The 14721-nt window shown below is 42.5% G+C and overlaps 1 protein-coding gene across 4 annotated transcripts in view; it reads right to left on the bottom strand.

Moving 5' to 3' along the window:
• Positions 1-14721, bottom strand: part of MCU (mitochondrial calcium uniporter) — a 144230-nt gene that overhangs the window by 4504 nt on the left and 125005 nt on the right. For 2 of the 4 annotated variants that reach the window (XM_075935006.1, XM_075935008.1), the window contains exons 3-6: positions 12902-13072; positions 10982-11086; positions 5914-6074; positions 4686-4892 (exon numbers count right to left, since the gene is read on the bottom strand). In XM_075935006.1, coding sequence (XP_075791121.1) covers positions 4686-4892; positions 5914-6074; positions 10982-11086; positions 12902-13072 — 644 coding nt within the window. The remainder of the gene's footprint in view (positions 1-4685; positions 4893-5913; positions 6075-10981; positions 11087-12901; positions 13073-14721) is intronic. The other 2 variants (XM_075935007.1, XM_075935009.1) reach the window with 1 other exon arrangement.

Below are 14721 nucleotides of genomic sequence, written 5' to 3'. Positions count from 1 at the left end.
AGAGAAAGGCGGCAAGGTGAAGGAAATGGCCCTTTGCTGCTGTGTAGAGGGTCCCCAAGTCAGAAGTTAGTGGGTAGGCCCTGGTTCCCCTGCAGGAGGAGCACTGAGGCGGTGAAGCAGGAGACTGCCAGAGAGCAGAAACCGTGATATATTCCCTCCAGAAATGGGAGTGCATGGACCACATTAGTGAGCTGTCCCAAGGGCTGAGTCACAAATAGGACATCTGTGGCTCCTGACACAGAGAAGGGCTACAGAAGAGAAACTGATAGGGTGTAGCCACTGTAAGGGACATTGGCCTGACCAAATTAATCTCCAGAACATCTAGCAGTGAGTAGAGAGCAGCCCATAACTGTGCACAGACAAAGTTGAGGTAATCCAAATGAAATGATTTAGATAGGATTGTGTATTTGAATCCAGCTGTAGCTGGACAGTACTTCATTGACAATATTATTGGTCTGCCTTCTTTAGAAATACTGGGAATAAACCTCACAATATTGTACTTTCAGTCCAACTTTCTTAGCAGCAGTTATATGCAGTGGCTAACTGAAGCTCTGGTAAGTAGGAAAACATCAGCTCACAAGAGCATTTGCTCAGCTTTTTTATTGGTCAGTCTTTTTGGGAGGAAGATGAAGGGTGAAACTCTCTGCTGACACCAGTATTTAAGACAGTGTGTGCCAGTAACCATAGCAGCTAAAGGGACAGACCCAGACTGGAAGCACTGAACAAAATGGATAACGAGCACATAAGTTTCAGGTAAGAAGTTTTACAGAAAAAACCCAACTTGAACAACTTCTAGTTTCTTCCTTTTGCACAAAGAGGTCATAAAAGTTTGAATGGCTTGCAGCAAAGCTCGTTAAATATTAGTACCTGGCAGGGCCATCTCTAGGTGGGTGCGGAATCATGGGCACCCTCTCCCACTCCGTGTCCGGGGCAACTCCTCCGCTGCAGACCCTGCCCCAACTCTGCTCCACCTCTTCCATGAAGGCCCACTCCTTGCTCTGTAACCTCACCCTACTCTGCCTCCTGGCTTGAATCCCCTTCCTCCCCCACCCCTGGAGCAATGTGAGCTCAGGGATTACTGGAGGGCCTGGCTCAAGGTGGCAGCTCCTCCCTCCCCCCACCATGGTGGCAGGAGCCGGAGTGACCCTAGAAGCCTGATCTGCTCCACTTTGCCTTGCCATCCTCTTTCAGCCTGCAGCACACTGCTTCACCATGGTGGTGAATAAATAACACTTCCTGATGTACTGTCTCTAAAGCCATCATGATTTTAGACATGTCTGTCATATCCTCTTCTTTGCAAATCATCTTTTCCAAAATGAATAATTCCAGTCTTTTTAACCTCTACTCACATGGAAATTGTTCCATACCCCTAATAATTTTTGTTGCCCCTTTCTGAACCTTTTTTCTCATTCCATTTTTTCCTTGAGATAGGGTAATCACATCTGCGCACAGTATTCAAGAGGTAGGCATACCATGGACTTGTATAGAGACAATATATTCTGTCTGTCTATCCCTTTCTTGGTGATTCCCAACATTGTTAGCTTTTTTGACTGCTGCTGCACATTGGGTGGATATTTTCAGAGAACTATAGACGTTGACCCCAAGATCTTTCTCTTCAGTGGTAATAGCTAAGTTAGGCATTATTTTGAATGTACAGTTGGGATTCCCCCTCCCTCCAATGTGCATTACACTTTGCATGTATCAGCACTGAATTCCACCTGCCATTTTGTCACCCACTTTGTGGAGCATTATAAAGGGATCTCACAAATCTGCTTTTGGACTTTACTATATTGAGTAGATTTGTTATCATCTGTGAAATCTGCCACCTCACTACTTAGCCCTTTTTGATCATTTTATGGATCTGCTGGATAGCTCTGGTCCCACTACTGACCCCTGAGGAACACCATTAATTTTTCTTCTTCCATTCTGAAAGCTGACGATTTATTCCTACTCTTTGTTTCCTGTCTTTCAACCAGTTACTGATCTATGGGAGTACTTTCCCTCGTATCCCAGGATAGATCCCCTACGTCTTGTCTTGGTAATGACAGATGGCCACATTCCTTGAAAATGTGATGTGATGTGTAACTGAATCTTTGGTCATCCATGTATGGCCTGTGAAACAGCCCACAAGAGCATTCTGCACAACAGAGGGAGATACCAGGGACAGGCATCTCCAGTACTAGTGCACCAGTTCCATACTCAAACTGCTTACCGGCACAGTGGGGATGAGGATGCCACTCCCTCTCCATTCATATAAAACATGTCTGAGATGCTGTCTTACCTCTTGGACAGTCTTTGATACAATGAGAAGGTGGTAGCACAGGTTTGTGAACTGCTGAGCTAACATTTACAAGTTACTAGAGGGATTACTCAGCGTCGCTTGGGCCCTTAACTCAAATAATGTTTGTTTTTCTTCATTTAAATCATGCTTCTGGGGTGGGTCTGTGGGGTTTAGTATGCAGGCTACCCCAGTCCTCTGTCACTGCAGCAGCTTGGGGCCAGGTAAGAAGTGCCTGCCCATGGCTGCTGCAACTGCAGCAGGCATAGTCAGGGGAGGGTGCATATCCCCTGGCTGGGGGATAAACAGACAGACAAACGCAAACAGACAAACTCTCTCAGTAGATAGCCGTCTCTCCCTTCACCCCTGTCCTCTGCTGCTCCAATGGGGTTATAGCTGTCCCAAGCCCTACCTCTGGCCCCTTGCTGCCCCTCTGTAGTCATTATACAAAATAACTGTCCCTGCTACCAGAGTCGTCCTCTTCTGTTTTATGAGAAACAATCACATTCCAGGCACATCCTGTTGTCCTGGCACAACAAAATCCTGACCTTGCTTTAAGCTATAAGAGGATGCTGCATTCCAAATTTGGTGGTCCTAGCTCTTATTTAGGAGGAGTTCTTGAACAGACAGACTCTCAAATATATAGTAGATTTGTACATTTATAACTGAGTGTGAGTCCCACAGATCTTCTGCCTGATAGTCCATGTCCACTCAGATCCTTGATGGGAGAGATGAGGAAGAAAACGCCAGTCTATTGTGCAGGCGAGTACTTCTACCACTTCATTGTGATAAGAATATCCTGAGGGACTATAAAGACATAGCGATAATGTTTGCTTTGCACATACACTGACTTCCATCAGCCCTGCATACAACCAAGATGTTGTCTGGCATGCTCACCAAAAAAGGTTAAGGAGACATGTTTCAGAGATTGACAAGTCCTTCGGGAGGTATGAAGACACTCTTGAAAATGACTGAGGCTAGACCTGATGTCAAACCTCTCTGGAGGCAGATGCAATCTTGTCAATCTAATACTGCTCTTAAGAATCCTAGCCTGTGTAGGTGTTAACAGGCACCATTTCTTTGATATTTTTAGATAGAGGGCAATAAACCTTTGAACATAAATGAACTTGGATTTAACAGTTCTTGACCTGGTCATCAAAAACTAAGCATGGGAGCTAGTGGATGTGGAAGCCACAGAGCACTAATGGACTGCAGTGAAATTTTTCCAGAAGACCTCCACTGTCTGGAGTGAAGGCTGGCTGCATGGCACAGTGCAAGGAACACTTCCAGATGTGCTTCCCTAGCTTTTACGATCCTTTTAGAAAAGGACTTGCACATCACCCACATCAGCTGTGTGCTTCCCCTGAACAAAAAAGGAGGACCTGTCATTTATTGGAATTGCTGCTTTGCAAGTGGGGCAAAGTCAGGAGACAGAGAGAGGACATTACTCATTCTAGTAGTGGCCAGTACAAATCCCTGACCAGAAAAGAAAAAATAAAATTAAGAAATCTATAAAACTACCAAACGATCTAACCCTAATGAACTCTAATAAGTACACAAACATTTACAGAAAAGCAAGGGACGACTAAAGAGCAGAACACTGAAAAGCTCCATTTTGGAGCTTGTTGAGAAGGAGCCAACGGGCAGCTGGGTCTATCCCATCAGTACCCTCTGTACAGGAGCACAAGAGCTCTCAAAGCACATGTGTGTTCCTAATGGACACTGCTGACTGGCTGTCGGGGTGCATGTGTACTAACAGTGGAATACATAGAGACAAGGATTTGAAGGACTGCAGCTCTTCAAACAGGAGAATCTGAATGGACTTTGCTATAGCCTTGGGGTTGCTTGCTGAGAAAGGGGGTGTAGACAGGCAGCAGTGACAATGAAAAGCAGGATCTAGGATGGGCATTACAACCATTACTGTACTTCTCATCCATCCCCTCGAAGTGCTGTTCCTTTTAGTCCTTGAAATACATGGCAGATCATAGACATGAAAAATTACCCTGGTTCCCAAATTTAAAAAAGCATTTGGCAGTAAAACCAGGAGAAGAATTAATCCAACACATTTTTCCAGCTTTCCTGCTGTGCTCTATGAAGTACGGATCCTCCATGATCTGCAGGAATAAGGTTCCAGTCTTATCTAATTCTAAGTAATTCAAAGCTATTCACATGGAGAGAACACTTACTGATAATTCTGTTTCATCATGGCAGACTAATAGCAAACATATGAGTAGATGGTGCAAATCCAGTAACAGATGAGTGTAATTTTCATGTTCGTGTCAACAGCAAGGAATGGGGAAAATGCAGAGTGTAATGGGGGAGAGGAATAAAGAAAGTGTGAAAGGGAAAATGAAGACGTCCAAAGGGTAAGCCTGTCATTAAGGTGATAACAGAGGGCAAGACTTACCTGACGTGTCATTACGAAGTAAGCATACATTGCCATAGCACTCCCATAGGTAATAAAGTAGGTGACTGGCTCCATAATGTCCCAAGAGTACTCCCACCAGGTGAGCCGAGCCAGAATCCCAAACTGAGTGGCCATGTAGGCCAGTCCACCCCACAGAACCCACGTAGTCCTCTTCTCTGCTTTTCTGCTGATTTCCATCCTGACCTGCTGGACACAAACAGGTCTGTAGTCTCAATAGGTGATGGGGGTTGACACACTCATTCTGAGAGCAGGTAAAAATAAAGGTCTACTTTCTACAGAAGTGATTAGTGTTGATAGTGCTTGATTGAGATTTATAGTTTATGCAGAAAGAGTTCAAGAAGCAAAAAAAACCAAAAAAAACTTTTAGCCTCTTTTGGGTCAACATCTCACATTCACTTTGACTAAGCTATATTATCACTTATATTTTTATTAGAAACATAGATGGCTATGTATGTATAAGATTGTCATCACTATGTTATGGTGTACTGTTGCGCCTTAAAGACTAAGGGATATATTTGGGCGTAAGCTTTCATGACTAAAAATCACTTCATCAGATGTATCTGACAGTCATTTTTACCCATGAAAATTTGTGCCCAAATAAATACGTTGGTCTTTAAGGTACCAACGGACTCCTCATTGATTTGCCGATACAAAGTAACACAGCTACCCCTCTGAGACTTGTGCTGTAGTGTGTGCTTTGATGCACCACTTCCATTCTTTCTTTTAATATGCATTTTAATTATTTTGTTTTATGCTACTGACTGCTCTGGAGATGGTTACAGCCACTTGTGATCTATTTTTACTTTCACTCTATCAAAATATTGCTTTGAAACCAATATGACTCAAAATATTTATTAGTCTGTCTTGTTTTCATCCTCTTACCAAAATGAAATAAAGAGAATGGTTTAAAAATGACAACACTTTTTGTAAGTGTGGGGTTTTGGTCTGGGGCCAATTTGGGAAGCAACCAACTTTAAGGTCCTGTCAAATACTTAATTTTTTTTTTCCAACTCTGCAGCGAATACTATCTTTCTGTGAAGAACATACACACAGCTTTTCATTCATTGAATGAGCCAGTCTTTCAGCTTTAAAAGCTACTAAAACAATGTACAATGAATGCCACCATTTAAGAAAGTCTTCACTATAACCATGAACGTAAATGTGCTCAGCGGATAAGTATATTTCCACGAGAGATTTTCCATCTCACCTTTTCCAGGGGTGCTAGCTGCTCCTTGAGGTCCTCTAGCCGCCCAATCAACTCCTTTTCCTTGTTCAGTTGGTGTTCCTCAATGCACAGAGTGGTGTACAGCTGCTGAACCAATGTCTTCACATCATTCAGCGTGGTTGCATCTTCATGGCTTAAGAGGTCTAAAGAAGAAGGAGACTGCTTTATGTGCCTTTATCCACATTGGTTATCATGTACTCTTGAAAATAGCTATGGGATCGAAGGGATTTGCATTAGTATCTATTCTGCATGCAGACAAAACTTATGGAACAGTCTACTGGAGAGCTGCAGCACTAGAGTTATAAGCAAAGTTATGAAACTTTCTGGGAAGAAAGCTATACTTTACACTGGGCCATACTGCCCTATACACAAATATTCCAATAATGCCAATTAACTGAACAGTTTTAACCCCAGCTCCAAATGTGGACTGTTTATTAAACATCAAGCAAGACAGTAAAGGAGGGTCATATCTAACAAAATACTAGCTAGTATATATTCCTTGCAGAAAACCTCAGTTTCAATATTAAAGCTGAGAAATCAAATATTAGAAAGCCACAAAACACAATGTTAAAAGATCAAAAGATTGATTTTAATTCTGCTTACTTATATTATTCTCTAGTATTAATTTGTCAATACAATACATTTAGAACTTTGTATATAAACTTGTATTCAGTAAATTGCAGTAAACCTGAAAATTGTATAGCTTGTTTTGTAGGTTTAACTGAGACCTGGAAACCAAACTGTGTGTGAAAAACATCCATTCAATAATAAAGATTTTTAAAAAAAGGTACATTTAACACCAGCAGCTTCAGAGATGGCTCAATATTAAAGCACAGTTAATCTTTTATTTAACTCAAAGATCAACTGTTTTCTTTAATATGAACAATAAATTGCCCTTTAAAAAGGAAGTGGCTTCTACTTGCATGCTTGGCTGAAAATATCTTTTAAACTCAAATGTATGGTTTCTTGGCTTTTATTTTCTAAAATATATTGAGAGAGTATTTGTCAAATGAAAATACAGCTAAAAAGTTATATGAAACTTAAGGGTGAGGGTTGTTGGTAAATATTAATTTTACAGCCAGCTGCTATTCAAGGAATTCTCCTTGGAGAATGAGCTAGTGGTGAAAATTTAAATTTGAACAGCTGATCCTAGACTCCATTTGAATTTGCACTACTAATGTCTGTGCTAGCACACAGCTGAGCTGTGTAAATATAGCTGATCAAGTGTTAGGTCAAGTCGCCATCATGTATTAAAGTTACATGAATTGTTGTACTCTGGAACAAATAACTCCTCCCAGTGCACACAAGTATATAATTGCATATTTGATTTTACAAAGAAAACGAGAGGTTAATGGGCAGATCAATGTAGTATAATGTCTTAAGACTGGTTGAGAAGAGCTTTAGGTCCCAGTGGTTTATGGTTAGGACACATTTCGTTCAAATTATGTCTCATTCCTTAGACCAATTGGGGCATGGGAATGTGTGGAGGGAGAATCAGTAGTCAAGAGTGGGGAAATGACCTCTCAGGCACATTAAAGAGGGGAGCAAATGGCCTCCAAAGTGAATTCTTCATTGATACATCTTTTCAAAGACAGCTTTAAATATGTGAATTTAAGAAGTGGGAGCTTTTGTTTTACATAGTTACAGGATAATTCATGGACTTGTACGCTAGCAACCTGAAGATGATGGCATTTTACTGCCACGTATCTCCAGAAATCCATTTCATCACCTGTAGCATGTTTGTCAGTGGTTCAGCTAGAGCTTTGAGAACTATACAGAGGACATTAAGACGTACATCAGTACTTTCTAAGGACCATTTGCTTTTAAAGTAGCAAACTATTGTTTCCCAAAGAGCACAGGTGTACATGATGTCCTGAGCAGATCACTAATTTCTGGAACTTGGAAGTGTTAGGGCTAATCTGTGTTTTCATTTATCCCTTGCTCTGTCACTGATGTTTCCTAAAGATCAGGTAATTCATGGTCCCTCCTGTAGTCCTCTAACCTGGCCATTGGAACCCAGAAAACAGTCTAATCCCTTAATTTGGGGGAAGATCCTAGTTCTAATTCTGTTGTCCAATGGGCAGTGTTGTTCAGATTACTACTGATAGCTGAGAGAAAATTAGCAAGAGTTCCATCACCATCAACCTGTAGATGATCTGACTCCTTTGCCAAGTAGGCAGAGTAGCTTCTGGACAAAAAAACAGCAGCTGCACAATAGTCTAGAAGGCCATGGGGTCTAGTGGTGTTGGGATGAAATATTATGCAACAAGATATACAAAGTGACCAGAACGCACACAAAAGCCTGCATTATTTAAGAATCCACCAGCTCTCAAACCTCTACCTTATTTGGAAAACTGATCCTTGAAAAAGGTTTTTTTTTTTTTTTTTTTTTGGGCAAGTATTGGCTGCTGGGCACAGATCAATATAAGCAGCTGTGGCTTTACTCAACTTGCAACAGGATGACAGAGAAGAGAGGAGGACAAAATGACTTGAGGATGGGCACTTCTTTCCTCTTATTTGCTCTATAATATTGTTGCTTCTGGGGTGCTCCAAAAATCATCTTAATAAACCTCCCAAATCCTCAGCTGAGTCCTATTTATAGCACAGAAGACCAATGCCAATCCTACTCACTGAGATTTAAAATATTTTGCTACTGACATCTTAAAACACTGACTTGCCTCCTCTCTTTATTTCGAGGTTTGCAACCTGGGGTAGTGTTGGGAGGAATGGGGTGAATATAGCCACCCCAAAACTTGTCTTTTCACTGGGGGCTGAAGTCAAATGTGATGTACAATTAACACTTGCAGGGTACGGAATTGCCACCCTTACTTCTGCAGTTCCATGCTGACAGTGGTGCTGTCTTCAGAGCTGGGTGCCCGGCTAGAAGGTGCTGCTCTCCCACCACCTAGTTCTGAAGGTACAGCCAGCAACAGCGGAGAAATAAGAGTGTCATATCGAGCATGAGGACGCAGTAGGAGCATGGAAACAAACAAGGAAGGACAGGATGGAACATGTAGGGAGAGAGAAGGGGAGGAGTGTGCATAAAGAAGGGGGAAGGAGTATGGTTAGGGGAATGGGGATGTGGATGAAGGGTGGAGAGCGCCAAATAGAAGCATATGAATGGGGAGGAGTCCCAGATGGGCAGGCACCATGTGAGGAGGATTCCGGCATGTTGTAGAGGAGTAACGTGCAACCAGGTAAGGGAGTACTGGGTGCTGCACGGGGTGGCACAGAAAGCAGGAAGTATGGCTGAATCTTGCGTGCAAGAGGATGCTGCTGCTATGAGGAGAGGCAGGGGCCAGCAGATGTGTCAAGAGGTCTGTTTATGCTGCCTTGGTTGTCCAAGGGCTGCTGCTGGCAGGCTCGCCAGGTGCTGAGCTGTAGTGGAGGGCAGCAGGCAGTGTGGGGCTGAACCTGGAGCTACTGGTCTAGAGCCCATGGCAGCTATAGGAACCTTCCTGTGAAGAAGCAGCAAGGGGACAGAGATCTCATGTTTCTCCAGGATCCTACATGGGGGAAGGGGAGAAGCCTCAGTGTTTCTTTAGGTGTGCTCATAAGATGTACAATGCAATCCTCTCAATTTTCTAGCTAGCCCAGATCAGCCACCCCACCAAGAAGAGGCTGGCACGGTCCTGTTAAGTTTATTTCACTATGGAGTACCATCTCTCAACTGTCAACACAGTTTTGGTAACAGTTTGGTCACATGTTGCTACCTCTACTGGCCACACTATATATGCCACATTCAGAACACAAAGTCCTATAGCTTGCATGCCTCAATGATTTGTACGTGAAAATGATTTGTATGTGGAAGGTTCTTCCAGTAGTTTTAATAGATGTCACATTTTGAATCTAAACTGAAGAATTTAACTCCCCAAATTGAAAGTAAAAAACACCCAAAAACCTAAACCAAGTATTATAATTATATTTATTTATTCCTCTATTAGTACGGGTGTTGCTTGAGAACTGAATGGGTGTTTGTTTATGAACACTGGATGCTATTGAAAATTGTACAGACATTGAAGTTAGAACAGGGGAAGGTAATAGTTTTTGATGGAGGGCTACTCGAAGACTGTGGTAAGTGGTCAAGGACTGCACTTTTCTATGGAGGGGGTATGAGGTTTGGGATGGAAGTTGGGTGCAGAAGGGAACTCGGGGTAGGGGGCTGAGGTACAGGAGATGGTGAGGGGTGTAAGAAGAGTTTGGGTGAAGGAGGGGGCTGTGACCTGGGACAAGGGATTGGGGTGCAGGGTCTGGGAGGGAGTATGGGGACAGGAGAGGATTCTGGCCTGGGGGAAAGCTGCAGAAGGAGGGTGCAGGGTCTGGGAAGAAGTTGTGACCTGGGGTGGTGGAGAAAATGGGGGTGCAGGGGCTTTGGGTGGTGATCGGGGGCAGTGGACTGGGGTATAAGAGGGGATGGGGTGCCAATGGCAGTCTCTGGCCAGGAGATGCTTACTTAGGCAGCCCCTGGCCAGCAACTCAGCAGGACACTCAGGCAGACTCCCTGAAGCCCCACACTGCTCAAAGAGGCTAGCTGTTCCATGTGGCTCTCTGCCCTGTGCGCCATGGAAAGCTTTGCATGCTACCCCCACCAGCAGCATAATCTCTCAGCTCCTATTGGTTGGCTTCCAGCCAATCGGAGCAGGAGAGATTGTGCTGGGGTGAAGGCAACACATGAAGTCTTTCCTCCTCCCCAGTGCATGGTGCAGAGAGCCACACTGAGCAGTGTGCTGCTTGGAGCAGCATGGAGATACTCCATGCCTGAGGATCCCGGCAGGGCAGGCCACAGGCCAGATTAAAAGCATACATGAGCTGGATCAGCCTGCGGGCTGGAACTTGCCCAACCTTGAATTAGGACTTCAAATAGCTGATTAGACAACAGGAAGATTCACTTTCGAAACAACCTGCTTTTATTCAAATGTCCTTCACAACAGACCTAGTCAACTAGGTTCTGGTATCGGTGAAATTGAAGTAGCTCCTTAAATAACGAAGATCTGAATTTGCTAGTAGACATTTCTGAAGTTATTTTTCAGATGTAACAAATTGGTTTTACCTCTCTTTGGTGGTCGAACATGATACGTTAAGTCATTGATGACCAGTTTGAAGTCATCCAGGAGGAGAAGATCTATGCCAGTTGAAGAGGCTACTCGTGTGCCATCTATAAGACAAATCACAGATGGACTGATTAAGGATTAGGAACAGACCACTCACCTGTGTAGCTGCAGCAGTTAAGGAATTTGATACCATTTCTTACACAATTTCTGGGTTTAGAAAGTGTTTAGGAACTATAATGATTCCCTAGCAGCTATTACTCTGACATGCCATGCAAAATCTCCCAGTTTATATTCCTCTCTTAGCAAGGACTTATTCAGTTGCTGAATCATCCATATGGGGTGGGGGGTAAACCCTCTGTAGTTTGTGTGGAGTAACAAGTACTTTCAGGAGCTTATCATGTAACAAGTACTTATCATGGTCTGCAATAGTACAGACTTTGGATGCCCTGTATCTAATCATTCCATCCCTGCCAACATGCGGATATCCGCTTTGTATTTGTGGATCATATTTGTGGATTGGAGGAAGATACAAATTTTGTATTGCATAGGGTTCTATAAATAATGTGATGTTGGCATAAAAAGTGATTACTTCCACCATCTATGTAATAAGTGACAACAGCTTTGACACCTCCAACCCAGAGGGGTCCTCTTTTTTGAATTTCCCATCAAAGACTTGCTAAAAATGTGTCGTCATTCTGAGACCCCACAGTAATAATGTTTTTAAATGTGTGGTGGTAAATGGAAGATGTAAGCACAATAATTGAGTGCACTTTGCTCCCTGAATACTCCTCCTTGAAAACTGATTAGACACCTCCAGCAGTGTGACTGACAGTCTCGGAATAATCCTTTTTGGTACACTCCTGTCATGTCTTCAGACTAGACATTAGGGTAACCACAAGCAAAACGTATAGTGGCCATAGCACAGCTAGCTGAGCAACTGTAGTTTGGGTGATTAATAAAAAAAACCTTGGAGACGGGGCACAGGCTGTCTACGCAAGTTAATGAAGAAGCAAAACCATTGCTTGTTAAACACAGGACTACAGAATTTCAACTGATTGAATACGTTTAGATTGTAGGGTTTAAAAATACATTTGAGGAAAAATGTTTGAGCAGCAGTAGCAGCAGACCCTTTCTTCTCTTCCCAGAATGATCTAATTTTGTGAAAACCATTGCAAGGAAAAGAATGATTCTTCTAGGATTTCTTTAAACAGAACGTGCCCATGGGAGGCCTCTCATACTTGAATGCTGGTGCCACAATCAAGCATAACTTTGTAGGCCTAACTTTCATAGTGGGAAAATGCCAGCACCTTTCTAGATGTTTGGATCTGACAGGCAGGGAGAGGGAAAACAAGTTAACTGATGTGTGTTCATATTTCTATTTTCAAGATTTTTTTTTTTAAACTGGCCCATGGTACATTGATCTTTCATTCTTTGCTAAAAAGATTCTCATTCAGAGGTATTAATATAAAGTTCTTTTTGGCCACTTTTAGAATCTTTACTGCTTCACTCCAAAATACCTATGTAACTTCTAAAAATGAGGTTCTTTGAGCAGTTGTTCACAGAGTTACAGTAATTAATGTTGCAGCAAGGGTAGCGTGCTCCTGCTCCACATACCTTTCATTTCAAATCACTTTTCTGAGAGCAAGATGGGAAGGTAAGGAAGCAACAGCGCTAGTAATAAGAAGTTTCCAAGTTGGAGGTTGGAATTAGAAGTGTCCCTTCTCACCACCGTCCAACCTGCCCATGCAATACATGAGCATGCTTTCAGAGAAGTAACAAGATACTTTTTATGTTGGAGGCTGCACTTCTTCTGCTAAACATGTTCAAGTTTTGACTTTTAAAAAACTGTAATGCCTGAAAAGGTGCTATCGGTGGATGAAATAATGTGTGTAGTCCATTTGTTTGCAGATTCAACATACCTGGGGAGTAGACTGCAACCCGATCAATTCCCCGGTCCTCTTCTTGCAGCTGTTGTAAGAACACTCCAACAGAGTCTGAGATAGGTTTTAGTGTGAACTGGCAACGCTCGCGCCGGGATGGAAGATTCACAGAAATCACAGGTAATCCATTTTGGTAAACCACTGTCACATCTAGAGAAAAGAACATTAGACTAAAGACAGTCCATCTCCAAATATGCACTATAGCAAAAAAGTACCTTCTGTAACAGTCCTGTATCTGTCACATGTAAACATGGCAGGCAAGGTTAAGAATCTAAGTTGAAGCTCCACGTTTTGAATGACCGTTTATTACTATAGCCAGACAGACTGATCAATATTAATGTTGAAGGATATCAAAAGTTTTCTTTTCCCATAAGTTCACAGCCTCTATTAGCTTTCTGATGCTTTGTTGGAAAGTGTGACAATGGTGTGTGATTCTTACAGATATGCTGAAAGTGTAGCTATTGGACAAAAATGCATGGTAATAGCAGCAGTGATAAAAAGTGTTCTTTAATCTAAGCACCAAACATTAGATACTTTGCAAGACAAAATACACTATTTCAAGGAATATGTCTACACTTGCACCCTCTTTCGAAAGAGGGATGCAAATGAAGACATTCGAAATTGCAAATGAAGGTTTACCAGTTATTTAGAGAGAAGGGTTTTCTCTCAAAATACCATAAAATCTCGAGTATAATGCACAGTTTTTTCCCCATTTTTTTTAAGTGTTAAAGTCAGGGTGCGCATTATCCATAGGAGTTTTTTTTTTTTAAGTTTTCATTTGACGGTTCCGCGGCAATTAATTAATCGCAGGACACCAGAAGTTAAGTTGATTTTTATTAGCAACAAGAAGAAACTATATACAGAGTTTCAAAAAGGTAAGTTAGACAAATGAAATCAACACTGCAGCGCAAATAAGCAAATACCAGTATGTTAATTGATCATCTATTCATCTTCAAAGCCCTCGAATTCGCTTTTGTTAGAATCTTCCTCGAACAGTTGAGCAATATCTTCTGGGGTATAGTCCTCGACATCTTCATCCAGGTAATACAAATCATTGTCATCTTCGCATACCGGTAATTCGCCCTCGGCCAATTCATCATCGCTCTGATCCATCTACAGGGCATCATCCTCACTGCCACCCATAGCATTAGAGATGCTGCATTTCAGAAACCCCTTCCTTCTGATACCGGGATCAAGTTCAAGCCAGACATCTGCTATCCACTGGGTAACATCTTGCAGCGTTGGTGTTCGCATACGTCCACCTGCAGTAAATGTATGTTCACTTTCCAACAACCACATGTTCCATTTCCTGCATAGTGCATCTTTCATTGGCTTGTTAACTGTCACGTCAAGCAGCTGCAACATTTTGGTCATTCCACCAGGAATAATTGCCAAGTCTGTTTTGTTCTGCTGAAGCCTTTCCTTGATGGATGGCATACGATGACACTGAAATGCATCCAAAACTATTAGAGACCGCTTTCTCATAAGTCCACCTGGCCGCTTTGCCCAAACCATCTGCAGCCAATCAAGCATTAAAGCTTCATCAATCCAGCCTTTAGGGTGAACACACACGTGAACGGTGTTCGGGAAGATTACATTCCTTGGCATTGTCTTGCGCTTGAACACAATATAAGGAGGCAGCTTCGTTCCGTCAGCCATGCAAGCAAGCATTACGGTAAACCTAGACTTTTCATGGCCTGTGGTAGCAATGGAGACTGTCTTGGCACCTTTCAGTTAAAGTGTTCTGTCGTAGGGATTATCGAAATGTAATGGTGTCTGATCTGCATTACCAATTAATG

The sequence above is a fragment of the Pelodiscus sinensis genome, chromosome 8 (assembly GCF_049634645.1).
Source record: "Pelodiscus sinensis isolate JC-2024 chromosome 8, ASM4963464v1, whole genome shotgun sequence".
Classification (NCBI taxonomy): domain Eukaryota; kingdom Metazoa; phylum Chordata; order Testudines; family Trionychidae; genus Pelodiscus; species Pelodiscus sinensis.
Note: the sequence above shows the minus strand (reverse complement) of the source record. Positions and strands in the feature narration are given on the sequence as shown.